This window comes from Anopheles ziemanni, chromosome 2 (assembly GCF_943734765.1).
Source record: "Anopheles ziemanni chromosome 2, idAnoZiCoDA_A2_x.2, whole genome shotgun sequence".
Taxonomy (NCBI): domain Eukaryota; kingdom Metazoa; phylum Arthropoda; class Insecta; order Diptera; family Culicidae; genus Anopheles; species Anopheles ziemanni.
The window spans coordinates 67,427,148-67,442,399 of record NC_080705.1 but is presented as its reverse complement, the minus strand read 5'-3'; the positions used below and the strand labels follow the sequence as shown (position 1 = coordinate 67,442,399).

The 15,252-nt window shown below is 43.8% G+C and overlaps 2 protein-coding genes across 2 annotated transcripts in view; one reads left to right on the top strand and one right to left on the bottom strand.

The window, feature by feature from the left end:
• Positions 1-1,634: 1,634 nt before the first annotated feature.
• Positions 1,635-3,636, top strand: LOC131281745 (mRNA-capping enzyme). Its single transcript, XM_058311092.1, has one exon. It carries the CDS (start codon positions 1,681-1,683, stop codon positions 3,499-3,501), a length of 1,821 nt encoding a protein of 606 aa, XP_058167075.1. The 5' UTR covers positions 1,635-1,680; the 3' UTR covers positions 3,502-3,636.
• Positions 3,637-8,516: 4,880 nt separating this feature from the next.
• Positions 8,517-15,252, bottom strand: part of LOC131281307 (mediator of RNA polymerase II transcription subunit 1) — a 45,676-nt gene continuing 38,940 nt past the window's right edge. Inside the window, exons 5-8 of the mRNA XM_058310585.1 lie at positions 12,981-13,143; positions 9,188-9,432; positions 8,893-9,099; positions 8,517-8,792 (exon numbers count right to left, since the gene is read on the bottom strand). Of these exons, the coding sequence (XP_058166568.1) occupies positions 8,517-8,792; positions 8,893-9,099; positions 9,188-9,432; positions 12,981-13,143 (891 nt within the window). The remainder of the gene's footprint in view (positions 8,793-8,892; positions 9,100-9,187; positions 9,433-12,980; positions 13,144-15,252) is intronic.

Below are 15,252 nucleotides of genomic sequence, written 5' to 3'. Positions count from 1 at the left end.
AAAATAACGCACGTTTACCATGCGCACCTACCTTTACTTAGACCGGGAGGTGCGCACGCACGAGCAAATAGATAACGCGCCTAGAACTAGTGTGCAGTATTTGATTTTATGCAACTTATTTCCTGCAGGGTTCCCCTTCTAGACAGTAGGACGAAAATATGCTTTATACATAAAGTGTTTGTTCGTCGTAAGACTTTCACGCCACACCCTTGAGTGGAGTGTGTTGAGGAAAAGCAGGCGCAGAAAAAGGAGGGGGTTTGATGGAAATGAAACTCGCGCCCATGTTCGTTTTAAGCGTAATAATTTTCTTAACAGAAAACTGTTCGTTGGCGTAACCATCCGCAATGACTAGTCGCGTAAAATTACGTCCATTCGTCAATTGTAAGATCACCCTAACAGATAGACAGGACTAGGTAAAACTAGGGCGAAAGGGAGAGAGACAAAGTTCACTAAAAACAAAGCAATGCTTAGGCAATTTTTAGGCAACTAAATGGTTAAGTTTAACTTTAAAACGAAGTGGAGAAGTTTTACAGACGGCAGCAAATATAAAAGCAAATAATTAAATTTCCTGCTCAATTACTTGGAGAGAGAAAAAAAAATCACCATTGTTTCAGTTTTATATATTCCACTTGTTTCTTTTCCGGTTTCTATTCAATTAATATATTTTGTTGGAATTGTGGGGTTCGTTTAATTCGGCCTGCCTTAGGTATGCAATATAAGAGTGCTATCCGAAATGAATAAGTTATTAAAGAAATGTTATAAATTGGAGCTAACGTTAAAGCTAGCCGATCATCCATGAAGGTTTGATAAATAAATTGTTATCTTTTCAAAATTAATAATCTTACAGAACATGATAAAAACAGCATTTCTTTTGCATGTACGGTCGATTCTCCTTCCTTTAAAGTTTGTTAAGTAATGAAATAATAAATGATCGCTTCGATTCCAGCATTGGATTTTGGTTTCGTCGAAATAACTGCCACATTAAAAATGTGGGTTCATGGCTCCACCAGCCGGAACGATATGAACCTACTTCGGCAAACCCGGGTTTAAAGTAGGAACCGCTACTCTTATCACATGATAAATTATGCAGAATCTAGGATAAAAGTGTGTCTTGAAACACCTTTTATTATGAGGGGTCACATATACAAATTGATGCAAAGACTGTAAAGTTATTAACAAATTTGCTATTTCAGTGTTAAATTCTACCAAGATGTTTGAAGCTTGTTCAACTAACCTTGGTGGAGAGCAAATGTTTTGGTCTTGCAGACACAAAACGCTGCTGTCAGTCATCCAGTTTTCCTTGACGAGAAGTGCTGTGTTGGTTGGCTCGATCAAATAGGACAAATTGCCTGGCAAAATCATCTGTGATCGTTCGGGAATCCTCTCCCGGTCGAGCTTCCGACCTGAAACTAGTCGGCAAAAACCATTCGAGCGCATTTCCAATGTGCACCGGACACCGTGGCAGCTTCTAACCTCTGTTGGGACGTCTCGGCAGAAGAACGACACATCGAGGTTGGTCGTCATCTTTTGCATTCTCCCTTGCTCTGGGCAGATCACGAAAATGATGATTTGTTACTAATTTGGGGCTATTTTCGTTCGCCTTAGGAAATCGGTTGCCCTTTGCCAATTTCCGTCGCCGGCTCAGTGGAAAAGGGAGAGCAGAAGAATCGTAGTCCGAGAATGTCCCGCGGCCCAGGACCGATCCCGCACCGATGGCTGCATTGCCCTCGGAAGTCGGACACGCTAATCGCCGGTCGGTTTCTCGCCTTCAAGACGCCGCTCAAGCAGGAGTTCGAATCGCAGATACCAATCGGGTGTCATTTCACGCCGTCGATGCTGGTTGACCTGATGCGGCGCCATAAGGTGCGTATCGGGCTGTGGATTGATCTGACCAACACGAACCGGTTCTACGATAAGCACGAAATCGAAGATAAAGGGAGCCAGTACATAAAGCTACAGTGCCGGGGCCACGGGGAGACGCCATCGCGCGAGCAGGCGAAGGCGTTCATCGAGATTGTGGAGGAGTTCATCGAGCAGCATCCGGTCGATGCGGTCGGAGTGCACTGCACGCACGGGTTCAACCGAACCGGATTTCTGATCGTTTCGTACATGGTGGAAAAGATGGATTGTGCGGTTGATGCGGCGCTGATGGCCTTTGCACAAGCAAGACCGCCCGGGATCTACAAGGCCGACTACATCCGAGAATTGTTCCGGCGCTACGGCGATGAGGAGGACGCACCGATGCCACCGGAACTGCCCGCCTGGTGTCTAGAGTACGACGATAGCACCGGCCATCAGCAAGAGGATGACGATGTCGAAGAACAGAACGATTCCGCGCGCCAGGGCAAGAAGCGGAAACGTCAGGAGGGTGAAAACAGTGGCAATGGAGAAGCTACTCCGCCGACGAAGCGCTCCAAGGGAGGCCCATCGTACAATCCGAATGCCGTGTTCATGGAAGGCGTCCCGAATGTTACACTACTGCAGGACAAAGGGTTGATCGCAAAGCTGCAGGATCGTGTCCGGATGATGTGCGGCAGCAAGATGCAGGGCTTCTCGGGGGCCCAGCCAGTCTCGATGGACATGGGGAACATGCGCTTCCTCACGCAAATGCCGTACCGCGTGTCGTGGAAGGCGGACGGCACGCGGTACATGATGCTGATCCACCGCGAGAAGGAGATCTACTTCTTCGACCGAGACAACTCGGTGTTTGCCGTCGAGGGCATCCGATTCCCGTCGCTCGAGGACCCCAACCGGCACCTCGCGGACACGCTCGTCGACGGTGAGATGGTGATAGACAAGTACGGCGACCAGCTGACCCCGCGCTACCTCGTGTACGACGTGATCTACTTCCAGAACCGGGAGGTGCGCATGCTACCGTTCCACCCGGACCGGTTGACGCTGATCGACCGCGAGCTGATCGGGTCGCGGACGCGCGCCATCCAGAAGGGTCTGATCGATCGATCGATGGAACCGTTCGGTGTGCGGTTAAAGCAGTTCTGGGACATCAAACAGTCGGAGGCGCTGCTGGGGCCGAAGTTTACGAAAACTCTCGGCCACGAACCGGACGGGCTGATTTACCAGCCGTCGATCGATCCGTACACGCCGGGAGTCTGCAAGCGGGTGCTCAAGTGGAAACCGCATCACATGAACTCGATCGACTTCCGGTTGGCCATACAGGAGGAGCGCAAGCTCGGTATGGTGCCGCGTAAGATTGGGCTGCTGTACGTCGGCGGGATGGAGCAGAGCTACGGCGAGATCAAGCTGACCAAGGAGCTGCGCAAGCTTAACAACAAGATTATCGAGTGCAAGTACGAGGAAGGGGCCGGATGGGTGTTGATGCGCGAGCGGACGGATAAATCCTTCCCGAACAGCTACGAGACGGCCCGGAGCGTTTGGGAGAGCATTCGCCGACCGGTCACGATGGAAATTTTGCTGACGATGATCAAAAACGAAGGCTACCGATCGGACTCGGAGCGGATGCCACCGCCGAATCTGCAGTAAACCCCTCAAATTTTTTTTTTATTATTATTCTATTGTGTAAAAACCACCCGACAGGAAGGACCATCGTTGGAACGTTTCAACGAGGAAAGTTGAGATCAAAAAGATTCTTATGTATAGGATTTTAATCGACGACAGAGAGAGCAGTGGTACATTTTACGTGCAAAACGTAGCTATGGGGTGGATAAAGGGTATCGGAACCGATATGCTATTCGGTTAATGCGATTACAATTGTCCCACTTATTATACTGTCCTCGCTACGCATAACGATTTCCGCCTGTCGAAACTATCGCGCACGATTAGTTATTGAATCTTGTATTTTGTTATCTGTGTTCTCCGTGCGCATTCGACTGAAGATTAATCTCGTCCTTACGGTCCCAGACAGAAAGGGATATTTAGAAAGAAGGACGATCCAATTAAAAAAATTTACGCGACGTTTCGATATCATAAACGATAGCAAAGGCGTATATAAACATTTAAATAAAACAATAAAAAACGGTTAAATTAAAAACTTCAAATCATAGATGGGGTTTTACTTTAAATACCGACGCAAATTTAATATCTGCATTTTTAAACAAACATTGGCTAGATTATAGATTTTAAATTTTAAATGCTTGGAAGTTCAAAAATTTGCCCAAATTCAAAGATATTGTAATTAAGGAACCAGCTTTATAACAAATGCTTCGGGTTGACTGGTTGCTCAACAACTAACATATTCGAGGTGTGCTTCTTTTATATGCGCTATCTAGCCTACTCCGATACCACCCCTTCTCAATCCGACATTTCGATTTTCTTCACCAAACGTTTAAATTATGTCGGATTGCATTTCTTCATTCGAAAGCGATTCACAACTTTTTCAAAAGTTCGCTTCTTGTAACAAAACCTGTGAAATGACCAGGTACTTTGCGCTTCCTTTTACTGCGCCTTAGCCGGTTGCCCTCTTGTAACGTCATCTTATGTTGATTCGGTTCAATGCCATCCAAATCTTTATTTGGTACTGGTTCGACAACTGTAACCGCTTCTTCATCCGGTATCGGTTCCACAAATGCAACCGCTTCCCCCTCTTGCTTCGATGATTCTGGGCTATCTCCACCAACTTTATTTGGCTTATCACGGAACCAACATTCCGCCAGCTTTGTTTCTTCCGGTAAAGGTACTGTTGCACTACAGTTCATTAAATATACCGCCTTTGCAGCTGCTTTATAGCACATCGATTCAGCCATCGAAGCATCAATTATCATAAGTTTGACTTTTTCCAATGTTCGATTGAAACGCTCAGGTGCAACGGTGGACTCAACTTGTCTACTCTTTTGCCTATAGCATTTCCTTTGCGCAATTGAACCATATTCATCTTTTCCTGGTTCAAACTATACACCTGTTGGCTACACTCAGAAATTCTGGCGACTACAACTTCGTTGTCACGTCGAAGAATATCTTTCGATTCACCAAATGGTCACTCGCTCCGGAGTCTAATTTGAATCTGATAAAGTTCTTTCCTTTCGTCTCAGTAGGCAAATTTTTTTCGATCATAAAGCTGTAACCTTTATGCCGAGAAACAGTATGACTTTTCTTCTTTCGGCAATCCTTTTTCATGTGTCCAACTTGACCACAATTGTGACATTTTCCACTAAATTGTCCAGCACCTTTGCTTCTAAACAATTTTTTTCCGTCAAACGCCATTGGTTTAACCTCATCCACATCCATCAGATGATCCAAACGTTTCTGTTCTTCAACTAGCAGGCGTTGCTTCACCATATCTAAATCGAGATCCTCTTCTTTTAAATTTTCGAGGGCCGTAACTAGGGGGTCGTATAAAGGTGGATTTAAACGTTACATATTAATCTGTGCAGATCTTTGACGTCTACAGATTTCCTTTGTTCTCTCGTACCCATCGTCTGTCAAACATCCCTCGAGATATCCCGAATATCTCGGGGATGTTGGAAAGAGCTAAGGAAAAGCTGTAGACGTCAAACATCTGCACAGATTAATATGTAACGTCTACGGCTTGCTTAAGTCTGGCAGACTCAAAAATAGCTGAGACACTAGATCGTATTGTTCTGCATTCGCACCGGTCGTTTTAAGTTGCCTGGCTAGGTCATCAAAGGGCAAATGAGACTGCATCGACGTTTCCTCCTTCATGCGCAGACGTCCAAGCTGTTTTCGCAAGAGCGTTTGACTAGCCACAGATTTTTTAGCAAATGTATCACTCAATCTTGACCACATCTCCTTTGCGCTGCTCTGGTCCTAGACCACTTCCAGTACTTCATTCGCGAGGAAACCGACGATGTAATTTTTGGCTTTACGATCCGCTTCGATGAACGATTTCGCACCAGCCGCCTCTGATGGGACATCTTCAGTGAGTGTTTGTAGCCCACCAGCCGCATCCAAAAACATTTTCACTCGGAAACTCCAGTTTCCAAACCCGGGCCCACCGGAATACTGTGGAATCTCGTGCGCAGCTTCCTTCGGGGTGCCCATAACCTCTTGTAATTAAGGAATCAACTTTATTACAAATGCTTCGGGTTGACTGGTTGCTCAACAAGTAGTAGTAGTAGTTATGGCTTATAGAGGCTTTGGGCCGTGTGGCTTCTTTCGCCTCTTACAATTGCTCAACAACTAACTAACATATTCGAGGTGTGCGTCTATTATATGCGCTATCTAGACTACTTCTATATATCCCCTATACTATATATCAAAAGAATTGGCATAACACAATCGGATCGAACGGCAATTTGTTTGCTCGGTAACAGGGTAGCATGCCACGATAAAAGGGCTCGCCTATCCATCGGCAGAGCAATCAACCAATCAGCGATCAATGTTTTGAACAAAAGATAAGACCTACCTTCAGGCACCTTCAGCGGTAAGTGTCGTCCCTTTTACACCATGCCTGCTGTGATTGGATAACCTCACGCATCAACACGAGCCTGGTCTACTGACACGAAACCTCGTCGCGGTTCTGGCATCCTGGTAGAAAACGGGTAGTTCGTTTGCTTGAAAAACTGGAATCGATTCGCTGACGTTCTGTGTGGACTTCTTCGTGGTTATCTGGTAGCTGGTGGAATGGGAAGGGTTCGCGTGATCAGCCCAACAAGAAAAACAATTCCCAAAATGATATTTAAATCAGTAAATAAAAACACACCTCTCTTAGGTTATTTTGAGTACAGTTTATTTAACAGCTAGAGTTTGTTTAATATAATCTATCGTCACTTAAACAAAATTAAAAATTATCACCAGATCGATCGTTCGATAGAATGTTTTATTCTTTTTTTGTTGCTTGCTTGCTCCTTTCGCCGACTCCGTCTCCATGGAAACGAGCTCAGCTGTGTGTGTTTTTATATGCTTCCCTTCAATTTTTTAAAATAATTTCCGCTTTAGAAAATGTGACTACTAAGTGTTTACCCATTTCAATTTTATTTAGCAATCACGAATGCACACCTAAATAAGGGCCCTAAGACACCCATCGTCCGCCAGTTAGCACGGTACACAAATTCATTTCTTTCGGCTGTAGGAAGTGTAAAGAGGGAAAATGTATGTTTTTGGATAAATGGGACAATTCCACTTGCGACTACCTTTCCTATGTACACCTGTCCTCACCACGTACGCACCTTCGTTATCATACACATCATGTGCTGCTCGTTTTCCAATTTTGTAATGCGTAAAATTGAATAATTTAACTAGAAAACGTTCAATATGTACCGTATTTAGCCTACGATCGGTAATGTACAATGCTACTACAGTGGCATAGGTTACGTCTTGGGTCAATATATGCACATGCTGAAGATGCACGTAATTAAATGTGTGTTCTTCCTAACCCTCGGTCGCTTCTCCGGAAAGCATGTTTTCGGACTGCAGCTCCTACCTACCATTTTACTATTAATTTTTGTTTTTTTTTCTCTCTACAGAATGCGAAAACATCCACCCAAAAATAAGTGTTCTTTACTAGAACTCTTTCTGTGAAGAATCATGCACATAGACTCACACACACACACACAAAGTTAGAGACTTGTACAACAACAAAAAAGAGGTTTCACTACCGCACGAGGGGACAACACACGTTTCGGCAAATTGTAATCAATCACGTTTGTAAATATCACAATTCAGTTATTATTCATTTAATGTTTGTTTTTATATCCCTTTAGCTCTCGCCCGTTTATCTATGCTGTCTACTTCACCATTCGTGTGTACACGCATGGATGTGTGTATATATATCTGTATATAGTTTATTCTGATATTTGTTTTTACTCTCTGCTTTATCCTTCTAATACACCATCAATCATATGATGAGGCAATATGATAGAGTAAATAAACATATATAGTTATTCGTACATATCTATATTTTTTATATGAATGTTGATCAAATCGTTTCACGCAACAGACTTAAAAAAAGCAACTGGCTATTCACTAGCGTCGTTCGCCCCGCATTCGTGTATTCGCAACCCCTAATTTTTATTTCAATGGAATGATCCTTTGCGTAGAGTATCGCTTCCATAAAGTACGACCTTTGCTACTGCCTCGAGTAAAACACTATTCCGCTTGGGGTGGGTGGGGGAACAAAAGGATTCGTCCTGATTTTTAAAAGCACGTTCGGTTTGTTTACCCTTTAAATAACGATGAATTATCGTTCGGTATCGACCCGTTCTTTGCTCCCCCCGTTGGGCACATCCGCTATGATGTGCTGCCACAGTGAAGATGCGAAGCGTTTGAGCGCGTAAATGATAAAAGCAAAATACTGTAGAACCAAAAATCAGGACAGCTCAAACTTTGAGCTAGAGAAGCTTGCCCGAACAACGGTGTGTGTGTGTCCCTTCTTTGTTGTTGTTCCCTAGCTATACTCGTCGATTCCTCGTCGGTTTTGCGTTCGATGCTGACTAGCGGAAGCGCTGCTTCTGCTCATGTGTGGGACGGCGGCTCGTTCAGTGATTCCGATCCTCTAAGACATCAGGTAAGGGCGCCCCGCGCCACGATGAAACCTAACCAAACCCGTAACACCTTCTGCATCCATCCATCTGACGATGCTCCTATCGCTGGTGGTTTCCGCTGTGCAGCGCTACGGCCACATCGTCGTAGTCCACTTCCGTTTCCTCGAGCTTGGCGGCACCGCTGCAGATGCGACACTTGCAGCACACGATGCACGGTGCGGCCAGCAGTAGCAACGGTGAGGCGACCAGCAGCAGGATGCCAAAACCGGCAAAGATTCCGATCACCTGCGCCCGATGCCACACGACGGACGCCCGCGAATGGCCCAGCTTGTTCTTGCACGGACCTTTGTCGTAGTGTCGGAGGAGGAAGTCGTCCTAAGAAAAAAACAAAGATAAAACCCACCCGGGATGGTTAATTTTATTTTTATGCTTTTAATAAATAACCGGAAAAAATGTCAGATGCTATCACACTCACATCGAGACTGGCCAGGCAGTACCAGCAGAAGACATGCTTGCAGCGCTTGCACATCATCTGCGCGCAGCCCTCGTCCTTCTCGATCGGGACGGTGCACATCGGGCAGCACTTGATGAGATCATTGTCGAACGGGATGCCGAGTGCGTCCGCCTGTCCGTCCACCGCCAGCCGGCGGGAATTTTCCTCGCACGACATCGCCGGGTGCCACTGGGAAGGGGAAAAAGGAAACGATTTATTTACAATCCTCCCATAGCAGAGGCCACCAAAAGAGACCAAAAGATTGAATCCACCCTACCGTCTTCTTACAGCCGGAACAGAAATCCTCCCGACAGGTGGGACAGTGCACGGCGCAGGGTGACGGCATGCTGGTGGACGAGGGCGACAGTGGCACGATCCGATCGGAGCAGGATGCCGACGCGGACGTTTGGTTCGTTTGGTTCTTCTGCTGCTGCTGCTGTTCCGCCGCCGCCGGGCCCACCAGACAAATCGTCTCGCAACCCGCCTTTGGACACCAGGTCCGGAAGCGATCCAGTTCTACCTCTGTGGGTTTGAGTAGGAGAGATAAACAGAGAAATTTAATTAGTCATAAATGTTGATCCCTTGATGTAATAGATAAGATCTGAATGTTGAATGAAAATTTTTTAAAGAAGACATTTTCTCATGAAATTAAGCTGAAAATAATGCAACCATTAATATTGTAATTGGTCAACTAGTGGAATTGCATTGCAATGCATGCATTTCCTAAAAAGGCCTTGATGATGAAAAAGAAAACGAAAGAAAACCTCAAACGATGATTAAATGTTTTCAAAGTAGTACTAAACCCTGTTGAATGGAGTATCATCTTTCTAAATAGTAAAGTTACATAAGATAATTTTATAGATATTTGAATTTTTATAAATATTTTATTTTTATCGTTAAAATGTTTCAAACACTTTCATACTAATTTTCGTTGAATTTTGATCGTTTTCAACATATACATTTTGATTTGTGCACTGTTATTTTTTTTCAATTGTACCTGAAATGTATTGTATTCCTTGTAGGTTGCTATTTTGGATGCAAAGTAAGCGAGGAAATTTATGAAATTTTAGAACGATCAGTAATGAAAGTACGTTAGAAAAAGTCTAACAAAAAGTACATGAGGAAGTCATCTGGTATTGAACACTTCGTTCAACAATTTTAATCTGCATTTTTGGATAAAAAAACAAATCTGACATCGTGACAAATCCAATAAAAATTGAGATGGGTTATTTTGTATAAAGCACAAAAATTTTCTTGCTGGCCGGATAAAATAAGTTAACGGACTGGGTTTGGCTCGCGGGCAGGACTTTGCCGACCCCTGGGTTAGGTTGATAAAATTATTTATTTTTATGTAAAAAATAGCTGGGTGGACTGTATCTGATGGGAATCGGCAGACCCGAAATTGATAAAATTATTCTACAATAAACCAGAAGTAAAACTTGGCCACTCAAACACGGACTCACTCACTTTTTATCCAAAATAATTGTTTCGAGAAGTAAAAATAGGGTTTATTTTTCTCCATCTGCAATGTTATTCTAGAATAAAAATATTCGTTCGCTGTCGTATTCATCCAAATGCCATGCATCATAACATGTGACGGGTTCAAAAACAAATAAAACAACTTCTGCACCTTTCGCTAGCCACACATGGAATGTTTGAAAAACTTATTATTCCTCAGCTAGAGTAAACCGACACAGAAACTCACTCGCCATAGCATGTACCCAGTCGCCCGTAATGGCGAGTGGATTCAAGCTCGATACAATCGTCTTCACATGCTAATGCGATGCAACTGATGGCCGTCAATAAATAATCGCGTCCAAGTGGGGGGCACAACAAGAAGGGTTGGAGGAGTCGACCGTTTGGTTTATATAAATAATTCATCGCCCATTTGCCAGCGATGATCGGTTTGCTGGCGATCCGATCGCTCGCCATGTCTCCGTCAATCTGCAAAACTGAGTTAGTGCGGCGGCTACCGTCCGACGTCGGATTGCGATTTATCATACCGCGACCCCTGGTTGCTGGACAAGAGAGGGACCAGTTCCGGTGAGTGGAAGGGACATCGTCGAGACGCGTTGGAACGGGGAAGCTTTGCGGTAAGGAACGCGCGGTTTGTCACGTCAGCGGAATCCTACTTCTCTCCCGGTCATTAGTTTCGAGAACCGCTTTCGGATAGGGTTCCCTATCTCCAAATCCCGAAGCCCCTAAAGCGGACGGTGTTCTTCGTCCTCTCGATCCCAAATCATGGTGCGTAATGAATGATTAATTTACCACCCAGCTGGTACCCAGCACCGGGTGGGAATTGAGTCAAAACTCGAGAATGTTGACGTCCGCGAAACCGGTAGCCGGTAAATTATGACCCAAACGTTCGCATTCAATAGGGGTGAATTAGGTGAGGGTGGTGTGTGAGAAGTGAGGAAAAGTCGGTTGACGAGATCGACCGGAATGGATAACGTTAGCCGGTTCGATGACGATCGATTTCTTGGATGATGATTTTGCAAAGTTTGTTTATCGCATGCCCTGCACATCAGAGCCTAGAGAGTTCCATTTGCAATCACAAAATAGGCTCCACAGAATTATGATTTGAGAACTTTTAAGATGATTTTCTAGTTTATTGGACAACCGGTTTAATGTTTTAAAATATGATGATAAAGATAATAAAGATAAAAAAATTAATTAGTACTTTTCGATTTATGTTTAACCTAATACTATCGACATCGGTTTCAGAACATTCCTAGCTTCTTGAATTGAATATACTACATTTTAAACACTACTTGCACCATTCGGAAGAGTGTTAGGAGCATTACCTACAACATTTGCCAATTAAATTTGGCAATGTCTACTGAAAATAGTAAAATCACTCGTAAGATAGACTCGTGTTTAGATTGTTGTATTGATTGAATTTTAAGGGACAAAAATACAACATGAAATACCCTTTAGTAATATTTAATCCCCACTTGTATCCATTAGACCCCAAATTTGTTTCGAACGGCACACAACAAGTTTAGAATTATCAATTTAAATTTAGAACCTCTCTTCCCACAAAAAAACAACCTCAATTATGATAATAAATTCAAAATGCACATTTAATAATATGCTTATTATTCCGGGTAATCTGCTTGCACGCTGAATACACGGTTTTAACAGCAACATATTTCCATACTGCATTCAACCACTATGCTACGAAAAAACAATACCAAATTAATCCCAACGTCCTTTGTTTGGTTCGGCTGCTAAAGGTAATGTAAAAACATAACTTTCGCACAGCAGCATAAAAGGCAGGGTGGTGTTAGAGAAACAAACCCAGCAGTTCCATCGATCGAGAGCTTTTTCTCTACCCCAATCAAACGTTTCCCTCCCGCGGAACAGAGAATGCATGCGAAAAGTGCGAAAGTTTTCTGGGCACGGAAATCGGGGACAGCTAACTTTCACGCTGCAAATATACCATGCACCATGAGAACCGGATTTACCCCACCAAGGGGAGACTTTTCCCCTCTCGTGTAAATGGTAACCGGTTGTGCAAATGAATGACCATATTCCATCCATTCCCGGTCCCGTTAGCCTAGTTTTTCCCGTCCAGTTGTAGTACCACTTCTGGAATTACACTTTGGAATAAAATACGACATATCCACTTAGTGTGTGGTGATGATGATTAAAATATCTCACCACTGTAAATGTGGAAAGGTCGGCGTACAAAAGGTAGGGTTTTAGGCACAGGCATTTATGGAAATTGTTTGTACCTCGGGATAGTAGTAAAAAAATTAAAAAAATATGCTGATGGCGCTAAAATTGATGCTGCAATATTTCGTTGAATTTGGGACGCATCACAAAATGTTTTTCCATCTAATCCCTGTTTGTTTTCGTTTTTTTAAAGCACCTGCAACATGTCCGAACGTCAATGGAACGATATTGATGGATCTATGTCCCCGGAATGTCAGGATGTGTTTTGCATACGGGTTTTGCTTTTTGTAAACAACCACCCTCGTCCTATAACCCACCTACCCATGTCTCCCGTTCACCCTCCCACAAAACCCTCCCGTGTGTCAAAGCGCCACTTTCAGCCAAACACTTACCTCTATTCAGTCGATAACGGTGGTGTTTTTCCACCAGCGATGATGACGCCAGGGCCGTTATTTCCGCAATCGTGAGGATTCCCTGCGCAGGACACTGGGCGTCCGGGCAGGACACTTCGTACGCGCCCTCGGAAATTTCGAACTCCACGTAAGCCGTCATGCACTGGAAATGAATGGAAGCGGAGAAAAAATATGCGATGAAACACTTTTTGTGAAGGCAAGAGAAAAATGTAGTAAATGTTTTTCAAACCAAAAACGACTATTAAAAGTCACCCTACACGTGTCTGTTGTTTTGACTTTGTCGCCCCACAGTGTTGACCTTTACCAGGAAAATTAATTTAATTCATACCATTCTCTTTATACCTTATTTTAAACAATCGACAGCTGGAATAAGAATGGTTCGAAGCAGAAATAGTAGAAGGAGTAGTAGTCGTAGTAATTATATTCCTCTCTTCAGTGACCCTGACCTTCCCTTCTCTATCCGGTCGTCACACTTCCTTGGGCCGATACGGGGGATGGGTAGGTACTATCGTTCTGCCGACCTCCTAATTGCCACGTGCCTACAGCCGACGTTCGGCGTGTTCGAGACACCCAAGGTCTACCGAATATTTCCCAGAAGGAATTTACCCAGAAGCCTCTCGAACCATGACGACTATCAAGGAAGGGAAAAGATGGTCGCCGGGTGTAACTTAATCCTAACGAAGATGTAACAGTCCGCACACTTGAATGCCTTTTTCGTACCAATTTGTCGATCTTTCGGGGGGCGCTTGCGTATACCTAACCACAATTAAAACCAAGAGAAGCTACAAGCTTGAAGGGTTTAGGTTTCGATTGGTACCGTCTTCAAAGGATTCTGAGGCTCGTTGGTATTTCAATTCAACCGTAACACTAATGTAGGATAGGGGTTGAACAATTTACTTCCTTCTGTCACAATTCTAGAAAAAAATATATTTTCCCTTGCGTTTATGAAAAAGAGAACCATTGGATGGTAGAGTGAAAACCATTTAGTTTGGTACAATTTTATTTCGAATAAACGATAAAATTAAAATGGTGGTGCTTTAATTCATTATACAAAAAAAAATGTTTGTGATAATTATACAAAGTAGTAAAAGGTGCTTCGATTAGGGTAATATCAAAACAAGAAACAAGAAAACTAGTTTTGAATATGTTATACTGTTTGTTCGTAGTACTTTTCCTTATACAACACATCGAAGACTGATGATATGCTGTCGAAAACAAAACAAACAAACACAAATAACATCGGTACAATTGTTATTTCCTATGGTCAAGCTATCATTAGTAAGGATAGCTGTGATTACGCGATCGCTAATGAATACTTCTTCTCGCCCCATTGATCGATTGAATCCGCCGCTAAGCTGACATCGGAAGTTTCCGTATCCAATCCAAAGAGGAATATTTACTATAGCTTTTTTCGCAGGAAAACAAAAACAGATCAGTATCGAAAGGGGAATTTGATTTACCAAGCTACAATATTTATTTGACTCCAGCGAAGGGAATGAATTTGTCAAGGGTGCGTTGTGTAAAGATTTTCCAGTAACAGTATGTTTCGTAACAGCTTATTGACAGGGCCAATTGCAACTACAAGGATTGAGTTGTTACGTGCACCCTTACAGGAATGATAACCATCGCCGGAAAACAACAAAAACGGTTCATGCTTAACCGTTTAGCAACTGTCGACAGCGATCCGTTTCGACATCGATTGCAGTGCGGTTAATTGTTACCCGCCCGGGTGGTTGCAGTGTTTTCCGTTTCGTTTTTCCACCCTTGCGGCATGACACCGGAAAAAAACCGGACATTGGCGGCGCCAGATGACGGTTGGAAGATAAGCCACCCGACACACCGAACGTTCAACAAACGTGTGCGCCATAACTCTCCGCAGTCAGTTATTGTGCATCATCGAAATTACTAAACGATCAACACCCACTTGCCCCCCGAGACTCGGCTTATTAGGGGCGGCCCTCGATAGAGATCGAACGGGGTAAAGACAAGACGATAAGTGGTCGTGTTCGTGATCGCGGTTCTAACTCCCTCCGTTCCGACTTCGCCGGTGGACTTCCTTTGTCCGGTGGAAAACGAAACATCGATGGTAAATTGGGTTTCGTATGTGGCCACTTGTGGCTTAACCAATCGAGAATAGTGGGGTGTTGCGTTTAACAAATCTCGAGTGACCTATCAAAAGGCACAAATCTTTGTCCACTTAAAAGGTACCTGAGTGTAGAGGAGTTTGTGGTTTTACACAACAAGTTTGAAC